This window comes from Perna viridis, chromosome 15, assembly GCF_037379345.1.
Source record: "Perna viridis isolate PV_CMFRI_1.1 ecotype Kerala chromosome 15, ASM3737934v1, whole genome shotgun sequence".
NCBI classification, from domain to species: Eukaryota; Metazoa; Mollusca; class Bivalvia; order Mytilida; family Mytilidae; genus Perna; species Perna viridis.
The window spans coordinates 9,834,023-9,852,548 of NC_142459.1; the positions used below are offsets into that span (position 1 = coordinate 9,834,023).

The following is an 18,526-nucleotide window of genomic DNA, read 5'->3' on the forward strand; positions in this document are numbered from 1 at the left end:
CCATTTTTCATTTCATCGTCATTTCATATTCATTTTATCATCCATTTCATGTTCATCGTCTAAATATAGCTGAAATATTGCTGCTCGGACGTTAAACCCCAACAATCAATCAATCAATCAATTGGTCGCAAAAATACCTATGCATCATGAAAATATAATCATCATAGAACAAAAATCTACTCACACATTGGTTTACCAAGGATCGATGGTCTAAGAAAAAGGTGGATATAAAACCAAAACAATGAAAACAATCAGTCCATTTTGAGCCCCGTGCATGTCCGGGTGTTAAAAGAATAGGCCTGCAGCAGCGCTAAGCTTGTCATATAAGGCAACTAAATACTGCTCAGAAACCTAGCCGGGGGGTAGGCGCACTGCCCACAGAGCAACTGGGATGTGTGCCCCAGGTGGTGGAATGGGGTACCCCTGGCGTGTTACATGCTGGGGTTGTCAGGCTATAATACGGTAAACCTGACCGCAAACCATAGTGGTGCACCGTGTTGGGAAAGAAGCCACGTTCCTCGCACGTTAAAGAACCCTGCTGTGGTATTCGATAGGAGTAGGAACCTTGGCGCTCCGCCACAGGAGGCTAAATTGCCCGACCTTACCCATCTCCCCCTTTTTCCAGTGGTAATCAAAATTTGTCGACCCTATTATCTTTGTGACCCATCCTTTCCTTTTTTCATTTCATGTTCATTGTCTGAATAAAGCTGAAATATTGCTGCTCGGACGTTAAACCCCAACAAACAAACAGTCCATTTTGACCGGATATTAAAGTGAAAGTGAAAGTAAAAGTTAAAAATAGATCCTTTACTGAAACGAATTTAAACAAAACGAAATTACTAAGAAAGTATGAAAACTTTATCTTTGATTGAAAACTATTAATAAAAAGTTTTAATTGTATAAAAAACATTATGAAAAAATAATTATTAAAAAATTCTGAAAAGGAGAGCCAGAACACTCCCCGTCTGATTTAAAAAATCACAATGAATTTATCAAATTTCAAAAATTTGACCAACGATTTACACAGTTCTAAACACTATCAATAAACTTAATTATGACATAAAAACACAATTTGAGTGATCGGTCGAACGTATTCATGTGGTTTTCCATCTTTGATCACTCTAAGTTTAACTTTCCTAACGAGTTTGTCGATTCCTGGATAAACACATTCGATAAGCCACTGATTTCTGTGTAACTCGTTGTCTTGCACTAGAACTAAGTGTCCGACTTGAATATTATCTTGTGGCCGGTGCCACTTTCTACGAAACTGTAACGATTGTATGTATATGCGTCTCCATTGCTTCCAAAATTGTTCAGCGAGTACTTGCACAAATTTCCATTGAGATGAGTATGCATCTTTAATCGTTAATTCACTGAAATCCTCAACTGGTTCGTTGACTTTCTGAGTGAGAAGAGAATTTGGAGATAGCATATTCGGAGCTTCGTGATCTGAAGACATCGGAGACAACGGGCGTGAGTTTACGATAGCCATGGCTTCAAACATGAATGTGCTTAATAACTCATGAGTAAGTTTCTTATGTCTAGCTTCATACAGAATAGAGTCTAATACTCGTCTAACGGTTCCTATAAGTCGTTCCCAAGATCCTCCATGGTGGGAAGAATAAGGCGTGTTAAATTTCCACACAACATCGTGTTCGTTGAGATAGGTTTTCAATTCAGTATCCTCAACATAGATAGCTGGTATCCCTAATTCACGGACGGCTCCAACAAAATTTGATCCGCGATCAGAATAGAACTCTCGAACTCGTCCACGGACTGACATAAACCTTCGTAAAGAGTTTACGAAAGATGACGTAGTCATTTCCTCTATAAGCTCGATGTGGATACCTCTACACGAAAGACACACAAAGATGACGCCCCATCGTTTCGAAGATGCACTTCCTCCTCTCGTACGTCTGGTTACAATATCCCACGGACCAAAACAGTCGACAGCAACATATGTAAACGGAGGACATGCACGTAGTCGCTCTTCCGGAAGATCTGACATTTTCTGGGTCGTACTTTTGCCACGGAAACGCTTACAGATCAAGCACTGCGAAATAACAGAATAAATTCTCCTTTTAAGGCCCGTAATCCAATAACCGGAGTTCCGTACGGTTCCCTCAGTAATGTGCCGTCCAGAATGACGACATTGTTCATGATTACGCATAATTATCAATTTCGCAAGATGACTGTCACCTGGTATCACAATAGGATGCTTTTCACCGATTTCGTAGTTTGAGTCGACCACCGACGCGCATCAGTCCGTCTGTATCTATAAACGGATCTAACTGTACAATTTTGCTGTTCAAAGCAATGTTCTCATTGTGGCTCAAATTGTCAATTTCCTTTGAATACGCAACGCTCTGAGTCCATTTTTCGACACATTGTTCGGTTTCCTTATAAGGCCCCGTGCAGGTCCGGGTGTTGAAAGAATAGGCCTGCAGCAGCGCTAAGCTTGTCATATAAGGCAACTAAATACTGCTCAGAAACCTAGCCGGGGGGTAGGCGCTCTGCCCACAGAGCAACTGGGATGTGTGCCCCAGGTGGTGGAATGGGGTACCCCTGGCGTGTTACATGCTGGGGTTGTCAGGCTTTAATACGGAAAACCTGACCGCAAACCATAGTAGTACCCCGTGCAGGTCCGGGTGTCAAAAGAATAGGCCTGCAGCAGCGCTAAGCTTGTCGTAAAAGGCGACTAAATAGTGCTCAGAAACCTAGCCAGGGGCTAGGCGCTCTGCCCACAGAGCAACTGGGATGTGTGCCCCCAGGTGGTGGAATGGGGTACCCCTGGCATGTTACATGCTGGGGTTGTCAGGCTATAATACGGAAAACCTGACCGCAAACCATAGTGGTGCACCGTGTTGGGAAAGATGCCACGTTCCTTGCACGTTAAAGAACCCTGCTGTGGTATTGGATAGGAGTAGGAACCTTTGCGCTCCGCCACAGGAGGCTAAATTGCCCGACCTTACCCATCCCCCTTTTTCCAGTGGCAATCAAAATTTATCGACCCTATTATCCTTGTGACCCATCCTTTTTTTTCATTTCATGTTCATTTTATCATCCATTTCATGTTCATTCTCTGAATATAGCTGAAATATTGCTGCTCGGACGTTAAACCCCAACAAACAAACAAACTTATAAATATCAATTTCTCTTGTAGTGTCTGTCTTATCACTAGATATACGTCTACGAAGAGCGCGTTTGATACATGAGAGTCCTCTCACCAACGATTTCCATGACGAGAATTTCTCTAAATAGCGCAAGTAAAGTCCTGGTTTCACTTTAGTTAAGCGAGTTACAATCTCCGGACGGACTTTCTTGTCTTCATGAGGATTTACAAGTAAGTAAGAAATGTCACAACTTGTTGAAAAGAGAAGGCTTTGATACGAGCCATTCTGGTCCCTTAATCCAAGAGTCAATAGCAGTAAGGTAAGTAACGGTCAGAAATCTAGTTCCCATATCCGCTGGGTTCCTTTCAGAGGGGACGTAATTCCATTGTTGTGCTTTCGAGAATCTGAGAATTTTCTCTACACGATTGCTTACGTAGGTGTAAAAACGACGGCTAGTATTACTAATATAGCCCAAGACTACCTTACTGTCAGTGTGAAAATAGCACAGATTAGGCGGAAGTCCATGGTGAGTACATACTGATTCCGCAACTTCAACCGCTAAAACGCCACCACACAATTCTAATCTCGGTATAGTGTGGCCTTTAAGTGGTGTAAGCTTGGACTTGCCCATAACGAAACCTACTGACGAATGACCATTACTGTCAATCACTTTCATGTACACAACGGCAGAAACTGCCTGCTCAGAGGCGTCGCAAAGCACATGAATTTCTACGCTGTTTGCAGATGAAAATGACGTTTCGACAAACATTCGAGGAAATTTAAAGCTGTCGACGAATTTGAGAGACTCTATCCAATTATGCCATTTCACAGAGTGTTCCTCGGATAAAGGTTGATCCCAGTCTGTCCCTGGGGGTATTAATTCTCGTAGCAAAATCTTGCCGCTAATGGTCAACTGGGATAAAAAGCCTAACGGATCAAATATACTATTAACCGATGAAAGAAGACCACGACGAGTACAAGGTTTGTCGGTAATGTCTACTGAGAAGACGAACATGTCGGATTCCTAATTCCAAGATAAGCCGAGACTATGTTGAAGAGGAAGTATATCGGACGACAGATTCAAGTCCTTCAGATCTTTTCCCAAATCACTACTGTCGAAGGATTGCATAACGTCAATATTATTTGAAACGATCTTGCCGTTGTCCATGAGGTCTTTCTGAATATGTTTCAATAAGTCGATAGCCTGATCCTTATCTGGGAATGACGATAACGCATCATCAACATAAAAGTCATCATTCACAAATGAACGGACATCTTCGTCGCTATTTTCCACGGCTTTGCGTAAACCATAGGTCGCTATGGCTGGAGACGGTGTATTACCGAAGACATGTGATTTCATCCGGTACTCTATAAGTGGTTGTGTAAAGTCATTATTACGATACCAATAAAATCTCAAGAAGTCTCTGTGGTGTTCGTCGACATGAAATTGGTAGAACATCTGCTCGATATCTCCAGTAACGGCTATAGCGTCTTTACGAAAGCGCAGTAAGACTCCCACTAAATTGTTGAGTAAATCCGGACCACTCATGAGTTGGCTGTTTAGAGAGTTACCTTCGAATACGGCGGAACTGTCGAAAACACCACGAATCTGGTTAGGTTTACGGGAATGATATACGCCGAAAAGCGGTAGGTACCAGCACTCGCCGTCTACTACTGTGGGTGCAATCTCTGCCGCCCCACTATTGATGACTTTCTCCATAAACGCTATGAAATGTTCACGTTTGCTGTCATTTTTACGAAGACTTGCATCGAGAGTTCGTGCTCTTCTCCAAGCTTGACTACGATTATTAGTCAAATGTTCTTTCGTTTCTTTAAACGGTAAAGGTGCACTCCAATGTCTGGAGTCGTCTAAACGAAACTCGGAATCCATAATTTGAAGAAACTGCTCGTCTTCGACAGAGGGTCCGATCATATTATCCGACGGAGTGCGAATAAATAAATCGTCACTTTGTTCTTTGATCTCAATACGATTTGTACATAGCGGAAAAGTAGTCTCTAAAATGTTAGTACGTCGAACGGTTACAGTTTTGGGAGCATGAACTTTTCCCAAACACACGTCGCCAAATAACAACCCATCCAAGAGATAGCTTTTGTGCAAACGGGTCAGATTTATCGTTACCAAGAATTTGTTCCTGAACGTGGTGCACTTCCGGTAAGTCGCGTCCAATTAAAAGCATGATTTTAATGTTCGGATCTAACTTAGGTAAGTATTCAGCGATGTCCCTCAGATGATCGTGTTGCTCGGCAACATCGGGTGTCGCAATTTCCGGATAGCCACATGGTATAGAATCACATTCAATCGTTCTAGGTAAGTTTATTTCAGTTTTTCCATCTGCGGATTGTATACTAAGATGAGTCGATTGTCTCCCCGCCATAGACGTACTGCCTGAACACCTCGACATAACAACGGTCGTCGTTTCGCCATTAATACCGAGCTGATTAAAAAGTTCGGGTGTAGCAAGTGTTTGATTGCTGTGATCGTCAATCAACGCATAAGCACGAACAACATTGTCTGGATTGTGTTTGTTAAAAATGTCTACAAGAACAGTTTTCCCGCAAGATCTACCGACTAACATGTTTCCGCATACAGAAGAACACATCGAAGTAACGCTCTCTTCAAACTGAGAATTGTCATTAATGACGGTACGGGATGGTTCTTTCCTGGTAATATTAGATTCGAAATTCTGTTGTGGTTCAAAAGATGGCGATAGCGTTGCATGTGCTGTTGTCCATGGTAACAGAACGGTTGCCATCAATCGCTTCCATATTCACAGCCGAAGCTCGAGCCATATTGTTAGCACTTAAATTGACCCCGTGCAGGTCCGGGTGTTAAAAGAATAGGCCTGCAGCAGCGCTAAGCTTGTCGTAAAAGGCGACTAAATAGTGCTCAGAAACCTAGCCGGGGGCTAGGCGCTCTGTCCACAGAGCAACTGGGATGTGCGCCCCAGGTGGTGGAATGGGGTACCCCTGGCGTGTTGCATGCTGGGGTTGTCAGGCTATAATACGGAAAACCTGACTGCAAATCACAGTGGTGCACCGTGTTGGGAAAGATGCCACGTTCCTCGCACGTTAAAGAACCCTGCTGTGGTATTCGATAGGAGTAGGAACCTTTGCGCTCCGCCACAGGAGGCTAAATTGCCCGACCTTACCCATCTCCCTTTTTCCAGTGGCAATCAAAATTTGTCGACCCTATTATCCTCTTGACCCATCCTTTTTTTTTTCATTTCATGTTCATTGTCTGAATATAGCTGAAATATTGCTGCTCGGACGTTAAACCCCAACAATCAATCAATCATAAATTGATTACTCAATCTAATCTGTCACAGTTTATTATTTGTTCTGACTCTTTGAGCTGTCTTTTGGCAATTAAGAATCACAAACTGAAAAACACTCTTATCTTACAAATTATATATTTTATTCATCGACTTCGGGAATTCGATATAGAGATTGTTTTTCTCTGGGTACCCAGTCGTGTTGGTATTCAGGGGAATTCAGTTGTAGACAGGGTTGCCAAGAAGGCATTAAATGAAATAATAAAGGACGTTAGTTTGCCATACACCGATTTTAAACCTTTAATAACGAAATATATTTTAAAGATGTGGCAGGACCGATGGGACGGTCTTGAACACAACAAACTCAATTCCATAAAACCCGATCTAGGCGTTCATCAATCCGGGTCGGGCAATCGCAAAGAGCAAGTGGTCATGACTAGATGCCGCATTGGACATTCTAGATTTACACATGGCCATTTGCTTGTTGGTGATCCTCCACCTGAGTGTATCCCATGTGATTGCCCTTTCTCTATCAAACATGTTCTTCTAGATTGTGTGGATTTTGCCAACACCAGGCAAAATTATTTTGACTGCGCCAATATGTTTGATTTGTTCAAGACCGTTTCATCTAAAAACATTATCGATTTCTTGCGGGACATCGGTTTATTTAATAAAATCTAAATTGGATACCTTCCTTGATTTTTCAATATTTTAAATGTTTTATCGAAGTTATGTTTCTATATGTATTTTATGTCTTAGGTTCACCTTTTATGTACCTTTTTATATGTAAATAGCTGTTTGTTTTAATTTCATTATTTTATGAAGAGACTTTGATCTTGCTTTTAATATTTTCCTTGCATTAAATGTTCTTGCCGTGATATGGCCCTGGTCGCCGAAACGGCAATAAACAACAACAATCAATCAATCAAAGCCCATTTCTCAATTTTTTTGAGGCAAAGTTGTAACTGCCTTTCAATATTACTCATATTTTGTCCCCTGTAGCAGATCAAAAAGTCGTCTACATACAAGGAACCGTCAATATTGTCCTTCAAAACTTGGGCTAAACTATTAATTTAAATACTGAAGAGAGTGACAGAAAGAATACTTCCCTGTTCCTCCTCCTCCTCCTCCTCAGAAAAAGTCGAATTTACCCTCACATTAAAATGACGATCTGACAAAAAATTAGACAAGAACAAAGGAAATCTTCCTTTCAACCCCATATCAAATATATCTTTTAAAATAATATATTTCCACGTCGTGTCATAGGCTTTTTCTAAATCGAAAAAGACCGACACATGTTCATTTTTAGCAAATGCATTTCTGATGAGCGTTTCAAACCGGACTAAATGGTCAAGAGTACTTCTGCCTTGCCTAAAACCACACTGAATATTAGTGAGTAAGTTGTGCTTCTCAAGGAACCACACAAGGCGATCATTGACCATTCGTTCCATTGTCTTGCAGACGCAGCTTGTCAATGCGAACGGGCGATAATTTGAAGGATCCGTATGATCTTTACCTGGTTTTGGAATAGGGACTACTGAAGCCGTTTTCCAGATGGACGGAACGTTACCAGAAGTCCATATCTCGTTCATTAACGCAAGAAGTGGATGTAGAGATGGATCAGGAAGATGTTTCAAAAGTTGATAGTGAATATTATCTAGCCCACTAGCTGTATCGTGGGCTGTAGCCAGTGACGATTTTAGTTCCTCTATAGAAAATTGAGAGTTGTAGGATTCAGCATTATTTGACTTGAAGTTTAATTTTGTCTTTTCTGCAGATGATTTAATTTTTTGAAAATCCGGTTTGTAGTTAGTTGAGGATGAATGTTTAGCGAACGTTTCGGCTAGCTTTTTAGCGATATGTTTTTCGGTGGTTAGAGTGGTATTACCAACTTTAAGGTGTTTCACTGAAGTATTCGAATTTTTTCCTTTTACTTTTCTAATAAAATTCCATACTTTATTGAGCAGACACACTATACATGGATGGTACCTTCGACACAGCACCACCGTTATTAAAGCAGATCTTCACCATTAGAATACCATTCGGCAACACCTTCATCACCGTCGTCTACAGCCTACTACAGAAGTCACGCCAAGCATATGATTGTTTGTTTGTTGGGGATTCTGAGCACTATTTAGTCGCCTTATACGAGAAGCTTAGCGCTGCTGCAGGCCTATTCTTTTAACACCCGGACCTGCATATGAAGAACTCTTCCAAGCAATCATCGACAAGTGCAACAACATGGGTCTACAGATCAACATCACCAAAGTGGTAACCGACTTTGAAAATGGTCTACTCAGAGCAACTTCAGCAGTATTCGGTCGTCAAGTTTAGCACCAAGGCTGTTTCTACCACCTGACACAGGCAACCTGGCGTAAGATACAGAAATTCAGACTAGCTACCCACTACATGAGTGATCCGCCACTACTTCTGCAACACCTTAAATGCCTTAGCCTTCCTTCCAATAGAAGACTTACCAGAGGGTATTGCCTACATCCGACGCCTCACACCAGAAGAGCCAGCAGACTTAGTCGACTACTTTGACGCAACCTACGTTAGTGGTACCTACCGTCCAGTACAGCAACTAAACGCAGACCAACAACCTCAGCTGATGATGCGCCGTACACCGCCTATGTTCCAGCCTGCTGTTTGGAGTGTCCACAAAGCCACTATGGAATGCAACCCAAGAACCAACAACGTCTGCGAAGGTTGGAATAACAAGTTCTACACACTGGTTGGTACGTCTCATCCTACTATTTGGACCGTGGTTTCAGCGTGAGCAGTCTACTACAACAACGATCGTTCTCCAAGACGCAATCGGTACAGAGCCAGCAAAGAGAGTTCCGCAGAAGATAGTTCATCCAAAAACGATTCCAGAAGCTGTGCCAAGACCGTGTATCAGGCAGAAAGACAGTTCCAGAATTCCTGAATGGTTTGTTTTGTTTGTTGGGGTTTAACGTCCGAGCAGCAATATTTCAGCTATATTCAGACGATGAACATGAAATTGATGATATAATGAACAAGGGATGGGACACAAGGGCAATAGTGTCGGCAAATTTTGATTGCCACTGGAAATGGGGTGAGGTGGGTAGGGTCGGGCAATTTAGCCTCCTGTGGCGGAACCTTGTGGTTCCTACTCCGAGAAAATACCACAGTAGGGTTCTTTAACGTGCTAGAAACCTGGCATCTTTCCCAACACGGTGCACCACTATGGTTTGCAGTCAGGTTTTCTGTGTTATAGCCTGACAACCCCAGCATGTAACAGGCCAGGGGTACCCCATTCCACCACCTGGGGCACACATCCCAGTTGCTCTGTGGGCAGAGCGCCCTAGCCCCCAGGTATGGTTCTGAGCACTATTTAGTCGCTTTTTACGACAAGCTTAGCGCTGCTGCAGGCCTATTCTTTTGACACCCGGACCTGCAATTTCGGTAGGACAAAAAGTCACATTACTTTATATTTGGACTTTTAAATATATTACAGACTTTTGGGCCTGTGACTTTCCGTCCGTTTACCGTTTGAACGACACAAAGTTCAAGATTGTCTTGCTCGACATTTTGTGTTTGACAGGGTAGTGTTGTATTTGGGGTTCGAGTAGCTTGTTGAGGGTGTGTCCATATTGACTACGTTTGGAACATCTATCAATTCGTTTAAAGTAAAATCGCTATCCATTTCGGGTAAATTGAGATTTATGGCTAGTTCGTCTTGATTTGAGGGCGTGTTGATATCACCTGTGATTTCATGTAATTCCAAATGTTCTCTTAATTGAGATGATGACTGAAATCTCATATGACACCACTGACATGTCAATAAAACAGAAAGTCTGTCGAGAACTTGTGGGTTACACAAAATAAGGTTGTCTGTGGCCCAGTATATTAAACTATCTGCGTCTGTAAAACCATTTCTGATTGATTGATTGTTGGGGTTTAACGTCCGAGCAGCAATATTTCAGCTATATTCAGACGATGAACATGAAACGGATGATCAAATGATTGATTGATTGATTGATTGTTGTTGTTTATTGCCGTTTCGGCGACCAGGGCCATATCACGGCAAGAACATTTAATGCAAGGAAAATATTAAAATTAAGATCAAAGTCTCCTCATAAAATAATGAAATTAAAACAAGCAGCTATTTACAAATAAAAAGGTACATAAAAGGTGAACCTAAGACATAAAATACATATAGAAACATAAATTCGATAAAACATTTAAAATATTGAAAACTAAGGAAGGTATCCAATTTAGATTTTATTAAATAAACCGATGTCCCGCAAGAAATCGATGATGTTTTCAGATGAAACGGTCTTTCGTCGGAAGAAATGCAGACATCACTTTTTCGTTTTTTTGAATAAGAAACATTGGAGTCCCCGTTGTTTTTTGTCGCCATGTTAAGTTTTAGTAAGTTTCATCGTCTCTGTTCCCCACCCGCCACCGAGTGCCAACACGTAGGACTCTACGGATTTCCAGCAGATAGCATCAGGGATTCCAGAGACGACATACTCGAACAGAGCGTATCTATCAATGGCGCATAGACAGCGTACTACTCGATTGACCCATGAGCCACCGCCTTCTTCATTTGCCATTTGTAAGCTTTTGAAAATCTTAGAAACATTGGATTTAACAAAATGCCATCAGTAAAGCAGGTGGACAAATGAAGGGCATGGCGTGACCAGCCGATTGATCGAACCGGGTCCATCCGATCTCCCGTTTAGATGACCTAAGAGCCGAGTGGCATAGACAGCCGTATCCTCGATCATCCAGCCATCGATGACACGGGGGTTTCGTCACGACTGGAGTCTAGATACGACCTTCATCCACTAGGACCTCCTCGCCCACCAATAACTCACGGGTTGCAACTCACGGCAAACAAGTAGGTGAACCCACTTTTTATTTTAAACACCGGGCCCACGGTCGATGTTCGGATCGCTTTAGTCTGGCCTCTAACCTTTGACCTTTTTAGCATGGGTAACCCTACCAGGAGAAAAAACTCCAGCTGGCATAGCTCTTAGGATCACTGAGGCACGCAAGCCGCCCTACCACGACAAGGATAGCGATCCACAGGGGGGATGATCAAATGAACATGAAATGATGATGAAATGAAAAACGGGATGGGACACAAGGACAGTAGGGTCGACAAATTTTGATTGCCACTAGCAAAAGGGAGGGATGGGTAAGGTCGGGCAATTTAGCCTCCTGTGGCGGAACGCAAAGGTTCCTACTCCTATCGAATACCACAGCAGCGTTCTTTAACGTGCGAGGAACTGTTGTAACTCGTCCAAAGATGTAAAGCTGTTGATGATCTCACTCAAACTTGGAGGCTTATTATTCATTTTTTTTTCAGTTGTTTTACTGCAAAAAAAAAAAAAAACTTTTCTTTAAAAAAAACACTTTCTAACAAGAATATTTTTGAAATTTCATCCAATCAGTACACATTAAGGGAGATTACCCTCAGGACCATTCCTGCCAAGTTTGCTTCAAATTGGCCCAGTTGTTTCAGAAAAGAAAGGTTTGAATGAAAAGTTTATGAAATACATGACAATAGATGGACGCCAAGTGATAGCAATAGTTTTGTTTGTTTGTTTGTTAGGGTTTAACGTCCGAGCAGCAATATTTCAGCTATATTCAGACAATGAACATGAAATGAAAAAAAAGGATGGGTCACAAGGATAATAGGGTCGACAAATTTGGATTGCCACTGGAACAAGGGGAAGTGGGTAAGGTCGGGCAATTTAGCCTCCTGTGGCGGAGCGCAAAGGTTCCTACTCCTATCGAATACCACAGCAGGGTTCTTTAACGTGCGAGGAACGTGGCATCTTTCCAAACACGGTGCACCACTATGGTTTGCGGTCAGGTTTTCCGTATTATAGCCTGACAACCCCAGCATGTAACACGCCAGGGGTACCCCATTCCACCACCTGGGGCACACATCCCAGTTGCTCTGTGGGCAGAGCGCCTAGCCCCCGGCTAGGTTTCTGAGCACTATTCAGTCGCCTTTTACGACAAGCTTAGCGCTGCTGCAGGCCTATTCTTTTACCACCCGGACCTGCACGGGGCGATAGCAATAGTACGCCCTGGCCAAGTGAGCTAAAACAAACTTAAGTCCTGTTTATGGTCAAATATGCAAAAATTTTAATTTATCTTTCCAACATTTTGCTTTGGATGTGTCTGTCTGAACATTAAGAAGCTCTTGTACACATTTTATGAAGTTATTCAAGTTGCAAAAATCTTTAACCAAATGGATGGATGGACAGAGTGATTCCCATATAAGCCCCAAACTTTGTTCAGTATAAAAAAATTGCAGCTTGTTTAGGTTGTTCACTGAATTTTACAAATATGTAAAATTTACTTACATTTCATACAGTTCCCATACTACATCCTTATGTGTTTGTGTGTGAATGTTGAAGAACTTGTCCAATAGTCTTAAAATAAAATTTGCTGTGTAATGATGATTCTGTGATTTTTTTTTTCATGGTTCAGTTATGGTTCATATTTTTGTTTTGTTCATAAATTGTATTGTGTGGGGATTACAGACAAACGATAGATATTCATGCTCTGGTAATTCCAATCCTTTATAATGTTTGATTATGACATGAAGTGTACAGTTCAAGGACAGGTCAAATTCAGTCAATATGACATAAAGGTCAAACAGAAACAAATTTTACTCAATGTACATTTACTTCATATCCCCGCCCCGTGCAGGTCCGGGTGTTAAAAGAATAGGCCTGCAGCAGCGCTAAGCTTGTCGTATAAGGCGACTAAATAGTGCTCAGAAACCTAGCCGGGGGCTAGGCGCTCTGCCCACAGAGCAACTGGGATGTGTGCCCCAGGTGGTGGAATGGGGTACCCCTGGCGTGTTACATGCTGGGGTTGTCAGGCTATAATACGGAAAACCTGACCGCAAACCATAGTGGTGCACCGTGTTCGGAAAGATGCCACGTTCCTCGCACGTTAAAGAACCCTGCTGTGGTATTCGATAGGAGTAGGAACCTTTGCGCTCCGCCACAGGAGGCTAAATTGCCCGACCTTACCCATCCCCCCTTTTTCCAGTGGCAATCAAAATTTGTCTACCCTACTGTCCTTGTGTCCCATCCTTCTTTTTTTTCATTTCATGTTCATTTTATCATCCATTTCATGTTCATCGTCTGAATATAGCTGAAATATTGCTGCTCGGACGTTAAACCCCAACAAACAAACAAACAAACAAACTTCATATCCCTTTCTTTTGATCTCCTGTGTTATTCTGAATTTTATCAAATGAAATGTCCACTGCATATTTTTTCTAAACAGAATATTTCAAACAAAGATTCCAGTGATTAATGAAATAACTAATTATATAATCAAAACAATAATAAAAAAATATACATCCCATCATATCAAAAAAGATAAACATTTTGTAATGAAAAGAAAACAATAATCAAAAATATACATTCATCATATCAAAAGCATATGTAACAACAAATCTCTTCATGGAATTCAAAATAAAAAAGGAATGCACTTTTGCCTTTTTCACTAACAAATATCTATAATTTCTCATTACCTCTTGCATAACAAACAATATAATTTCCCATTACATCTTGCATAACAAAAATATATCAAGTCATGTTACACTTGTAGGATAGCACATTAGTGATGGATCCCTTTATATATAAAAAGAAAGAGTGTAAAAAATTCATCAAATGAATTCAAAACTAATAAACATTAGGTTGTATATTATCAAAAGAATACATAGTTCACCTTAAAAAAACTGTTTGATTTAACCATGTATAATAAAACTTGGTTATTGTTACAAGTATAACATAGCTTGAAAGAGTATTATGTATCTTAAAAGCACCAAATTCACTAACAATTTACAATGACTAGGTAAAAAATTCATTTGGCACAAATTGTAATGTAGTCTATACCTTAGAAAAACCACAAGGTGTATAATTGTAATCAATTAACATTTAACAGTTCAAATTGATAAAAAAAATCCTTGCAAAACTTCAAACAACATAATCTAAGCTAAAATAATCTACTCTAAAAACTAATACAATTACTTAACAAAATGACTAACTCAGAAATCTCATGAAATATATATAAAACAGGTTTTAAGTAGTACCAGACAAGTCATGAACAATTAAAAAAACATGCATTTGCATAACATTCATATAAAATTACCAACTGAACAATGTGTTTTAACAAAATCAAAACTGCTTTAACCTGAGGTAGTTGAATGAAGGGACTATATATATATTTGTTAAAAGTTATGTAGTTAAACATTAATATTGCACAATGCTTATGTGAGTATTGAATACATTGTTTTCCCTTTTGTCCAACATGTGTTTTCCCAATCATAATATTAATCCGTACTATTTTGGTACACTCTTATTATGTTTATACAATATCTTCATTTAACCTAATTACTAAGAAAGCTACAAAATAGCTTGGGAATATTAAAATTGGACATTGAAAACTGTTGCTTTACAAGAAATAGGGTGAAGAAAGAATATCTAAAATGTAAGTAAAATTTTGATTATTTGATCATAAATTGCACTATACAGTTAAATGAAAATACATGTCCAAATTAAATTTTAATGGATGTATTGTATTTTAATTTATTAATTTGTTGTGACACCAAATATATTGGGAACAATTTCATTTTAATTATCTTGAAACTTGTAAGAATATTAATCAATCAAACTTTGAACTCGTTAATTTATTCATATAATATAAGAATCCAGAATAAACATTATACATTTGAGCTTGAATCTAACATACATTTTAAATTACAGATTGAAAACCATTATTTTGTGCAAAAATTTCAAAAATTTGCATTTGCATATGGTATATTGCATGTGTTGCATATGACATACTCTGCCTTTGCATATGGAGTATGCTCTAAAAATACCACAAATCCTGCATATGGGGTCATAGCATTACCCCATGGTACACTGTTGCTATTCTTCATTTGAATTTAACTGAACACAAGTCTTAGAGTATGGTTATACACAATGAATAAAGCACAATAATAAGAATGGTAATATCCTTTGATTGTTTACCCACTATTATGTGATTTTCTGATGTATATTTCAATTGTTTAAGTATGCCTTGTCAACTTTTAGGTCTGCTGATAGAAAAATAAGACCAAGTATAAAAAGAGAACAGGAAGATTCAACATCTGTTCAATCACCTGGTGCTGTTAAAAGGGGGTAAGTTGGTTTTTTTTAACATTTACACAGTCAAAATCAGTAAGTCCATTCTTTTAACATTATTCTTCAGTATATTTTTTATGCATAACCACAGGGTCATTGCCATTGTCTGGTGAACTGTAAGCCCTTGAGGGTATTCACCAGCCCAGTATTTTGGTGTTGGCCATACATTTATTTTGAAATTTTAAAATATCAAAATTCTGAAATGTTTAAAAGTAAGGAGTATCTCCCTTTTGCAAAGCTCTGTCCTTAGCTAGTTTAGGCTTTCTATTTAGATCCTTTTGGTTGTTTGTTTTTTATCAGACTTTCATGTTTTGGTTTTTGGTTTTCCAAATGTTTTGATTTGAACTGTACTGATGAGAAATGGCAAATTACAGTTTTTAAATTAACAGTAAATTTGGTATTTTTTTATTCTATACAAACACAAAGATTGGACATGCCAGCATTTTAAATCTTTATGTAATATTGAGAATATTTTAAATTAAGATTAGAAAAGTAATGTACACTTTAGGGTTAGTATATTATTATGTACCATTTTTATATATGTAATACAACTATGGTGCAAAGTACATTACCTTACCTTGGATAGATTATCCCCCTTTTGTGTGGTGGGATCCATTTTATCATTTTTGGCAATGACATCAATGACAAAATTACTGTGGGATTCGATGAAATGCATGAATAATTTGTTATAAATGAGAAGGGGTTGATACTTACTACATAATGCACTGGTACAATTCGATTTGCATGAACGGTCGAATATATTTGTGATTAGGGGGGTGTCCATGTTGTTCAGAAATGATATGGTGCAGTTACACGTTTCCGACAGAATCTCTACAAGCATAACTTTTTCAATTATATCTATATGTGAATTGCAAAAACACTTTGCAGTAACACTTTCGTAGTCGCATATCCCCTTAACAATGGAGCTTCCACAGATAATCATCAGTAGAACAGCACGCCGATCCATTTTGTTATTTTTGTTTCAAGAAGCACAGAAAAGACTGCGAAATGGATTACGAAACGGATATTAAGTGTCTTACAATACACTTTTGCTTTAAATTATATGTTAAATTGAGAAATTTACTATAATTGTTAAAAAATTGAACTGATTTAATTTTCTTTTTTAATCATTTTTAATGATTGATTGATTGATTGTTGTTGTTTATTGCCGTTTCGGCGACCAGGGCCATATCACGGCAAGAACATTTAATGCAAGGAAAATATTAAAATTAAGATCAAAGTCTCTTCATAAAATAATGAAATTAAAACAAGCAGCTATTTACATATAAAAAGGTACATAAAAGGTGAACCTAAGACATAAAATACATATAGAAACATAAATTCGATAAAACATTTAAAATATTGAAAAACTAAGGAAGGTATCCAATTCAGACTTTATTAAATAAACCGATGTCCCGCAAGAAATCGATGATGTTTTCAGATGAAACGGTCTTGAACAAATCAAACATATTGGCGCAGTCAAAATAATTTTGCCTGGTGTTGGCAAAATCCACACAATCTAGAAGAACATGTTTGATAGAGAAAGGGCAATTATATGGGATACACTCAGGTGGAGGATCACCAACAAGCAAATGGCCATGTGTAAATCTAGAATGTCCAATGCGGCATCTAGTCATGACCACTTGCTCTTTGCGATTGCCCGACCCGGATTGATGAAAGCCTAGATCGGGTTTTATGGAATTGAGTTTGTTGTGTTCAAGACCGTCCCAACGGTCCTGCCACATCTTTAAAATATATTTCCTTATTAAAGGTTTAAAAATCAGTGTATGGCAAACTAACGTCCTTTATTATTTCATTTAATGCCTTTTTGGCAACCCTGTCTACAACTGAATTCCCCTGAATACCAACATGACTGGGTACCCAGAGAAAAACAATCGAAGACAGACAGACAGACAAGCACGCTCTGCAACACTAGCATAAGATGTTTTGCCAGATGCAAGAAAATTGTTGGAAAGGGACCACTTCTGGCGAGCTTCACTATATGAAATTTTGTTTTCAGTTTTTATCTTTAAAATATCTTTTTCTTTCTTATAAAGAGGGCAATCTTTAGATGATGACATGTGAGCTTCCTCACAGTTTCTACATTTCAGATCTTTTCTGCAGTCGATTCCCTCGTGTCCTTCTTCAGAGCATCGGAAACAAAACAGTTTTCCTCTACACTGGCCCTTTCCATGCCCAAACTTCTGGCATTTAAAACACCGAAGTGGGTTAGGAATATACAGACTGACAGCTGTCCTGTATGGACCAATGTAGACATGAGATGGCACTGAAGTGGAACTAAATGTTAACAGGATTGTTCTCATTGGTGTGGTTGCATCTGCACGTCGAGAAGTAAATCTTTTCACTGACTTAACGCCTTGTGATTTCAGTTCCTCACAGATCTCTTCATCAGTCAAGGCGTCGAGGTCTCGACCCCGGTATTTAAGGACACCCTGTGACTGATTTAGTGACTTGTGTGCAGATGAAACCACATCAAGGTCACCAATCCTGGTTAATTTTAACAAATTTGATGATTGGCCAGGTCTGAGGCATTCAATTAAAATTCCTGATCTTATTTTCTTTGTATCTTTAACATCACCAGCTACACCCTTGATAGTTTTCTGTATTAAAAAAGGAGAAAGGTCATTAACATTTTTGTCTTTATCTTTTGCAGAAATTACAATAAATCTTGGCCAGTTTTTATCACTTTCGTCAGAAGAATTGCAGACATCACTTTTTCGTTTTTTTTAATAAGAAACATTGGACTCCCCGTTGTTTTTTGTCGCCATGTTAAGTTTCATCGTCTCTGTTCCCCACCCGCCACCAAGTGCCAACACGGGCGATGCTAGGACTCTACGGATTTCCAGCAGATAGCATCAGGGATTCCAGAGACGACATACTCGAACAGAGCGTATCTATCAATGGCGCA

General features: G+C 39.5%; 4 protein-coding genes across 4 annotated transcripts in view; 1 reads left to right on the forward strand and 3 right to left on the reverse strand.

The window, feature by feature from the left end:
* Positions 1 to 1,048: 1,048 nt before the first annotated feature.
* LOC148596869 (uncharacterized) lies at positions 1,049 to 2,008 on the reverse strand. The gene has a single exon (XM_088564326.1). The coding sequence runs from the start codon at positions 2,006 to 2,008 to the stop codon at positions 1,049 to 1,051; it is 960 nt and encodes a 319-aa protein (XP_088420452.1).
* Positions 2,009 to 3,357: 1,349 nt separating this feature from the next.
* On the reverse strand, positions 3,358 to 4,128 carry LOC148596870 (uncharacterized). Its single transcript, XM_088564328.1, has one exon. It carries the CDS (start codon positions 4,126 to 4,128, stop codon positions 3,358 to 3,360), a length of 771 nt encoding a protein of 256 aa, XP_088420454.1.
* Positions 4,129 to 4,137: 9 nt separating this feature from the next.
* On the reverse strand, positions 4,138 to 5,046 carry LOC148596871 (uncharacterized). The gene has a single exon (XM_088564329.1). It carries the CDS (start codon positions 5,044 to 5,046, stop codon positions 4,138 to 4,140), a length of 909 nt encoding a protein of 302 aa, XP_088420455.1.
* A 12,755-nt stretch (positions 5,047 to 17,801) lies between these two features.
* The window catches only part of LOC148596872 (uncharacterized), a 416,353-nt gene continuing 415,628 nt past the window's right edge, over positions 17,802 to 18,526 (forward strand). Inside the window, exon 1 of the mRNA XM_088562714.1 lies at positions 17,802 to 17,949. The gene's annotated coding sequence lies outside the window, so the exon portion shown is untranslated. The remainder of the gene's footprint in view (positions 17,950 to 18,526) is intronic.

What these genes read in the sequence shown, in the direction of transcription:
- LOC148596870 (XM_088564328.1), bottom strand. Translation starts at nt 4,128, where the DNA reads ATGTTCGTCTTCTCAGTAGACATTACCGACAAACCTTGTACTCGTCGT.
- LOC148596871 (XM_088564329.1), bottom strand. Translation starts at nt 5,046, where the DNA reads ATGATCGGACCCTCTGTCGAAGACGAGCAGTTTCTTCAAATTATGGAT.
- LOC148596869 (XM_088564326.1), bottom strand. Translation starts at nt 2,008, where the DNA reads ATGTCAGATCTTCCGGAAGAGCGACTACGTGCATGTCCTCCGTTTACA.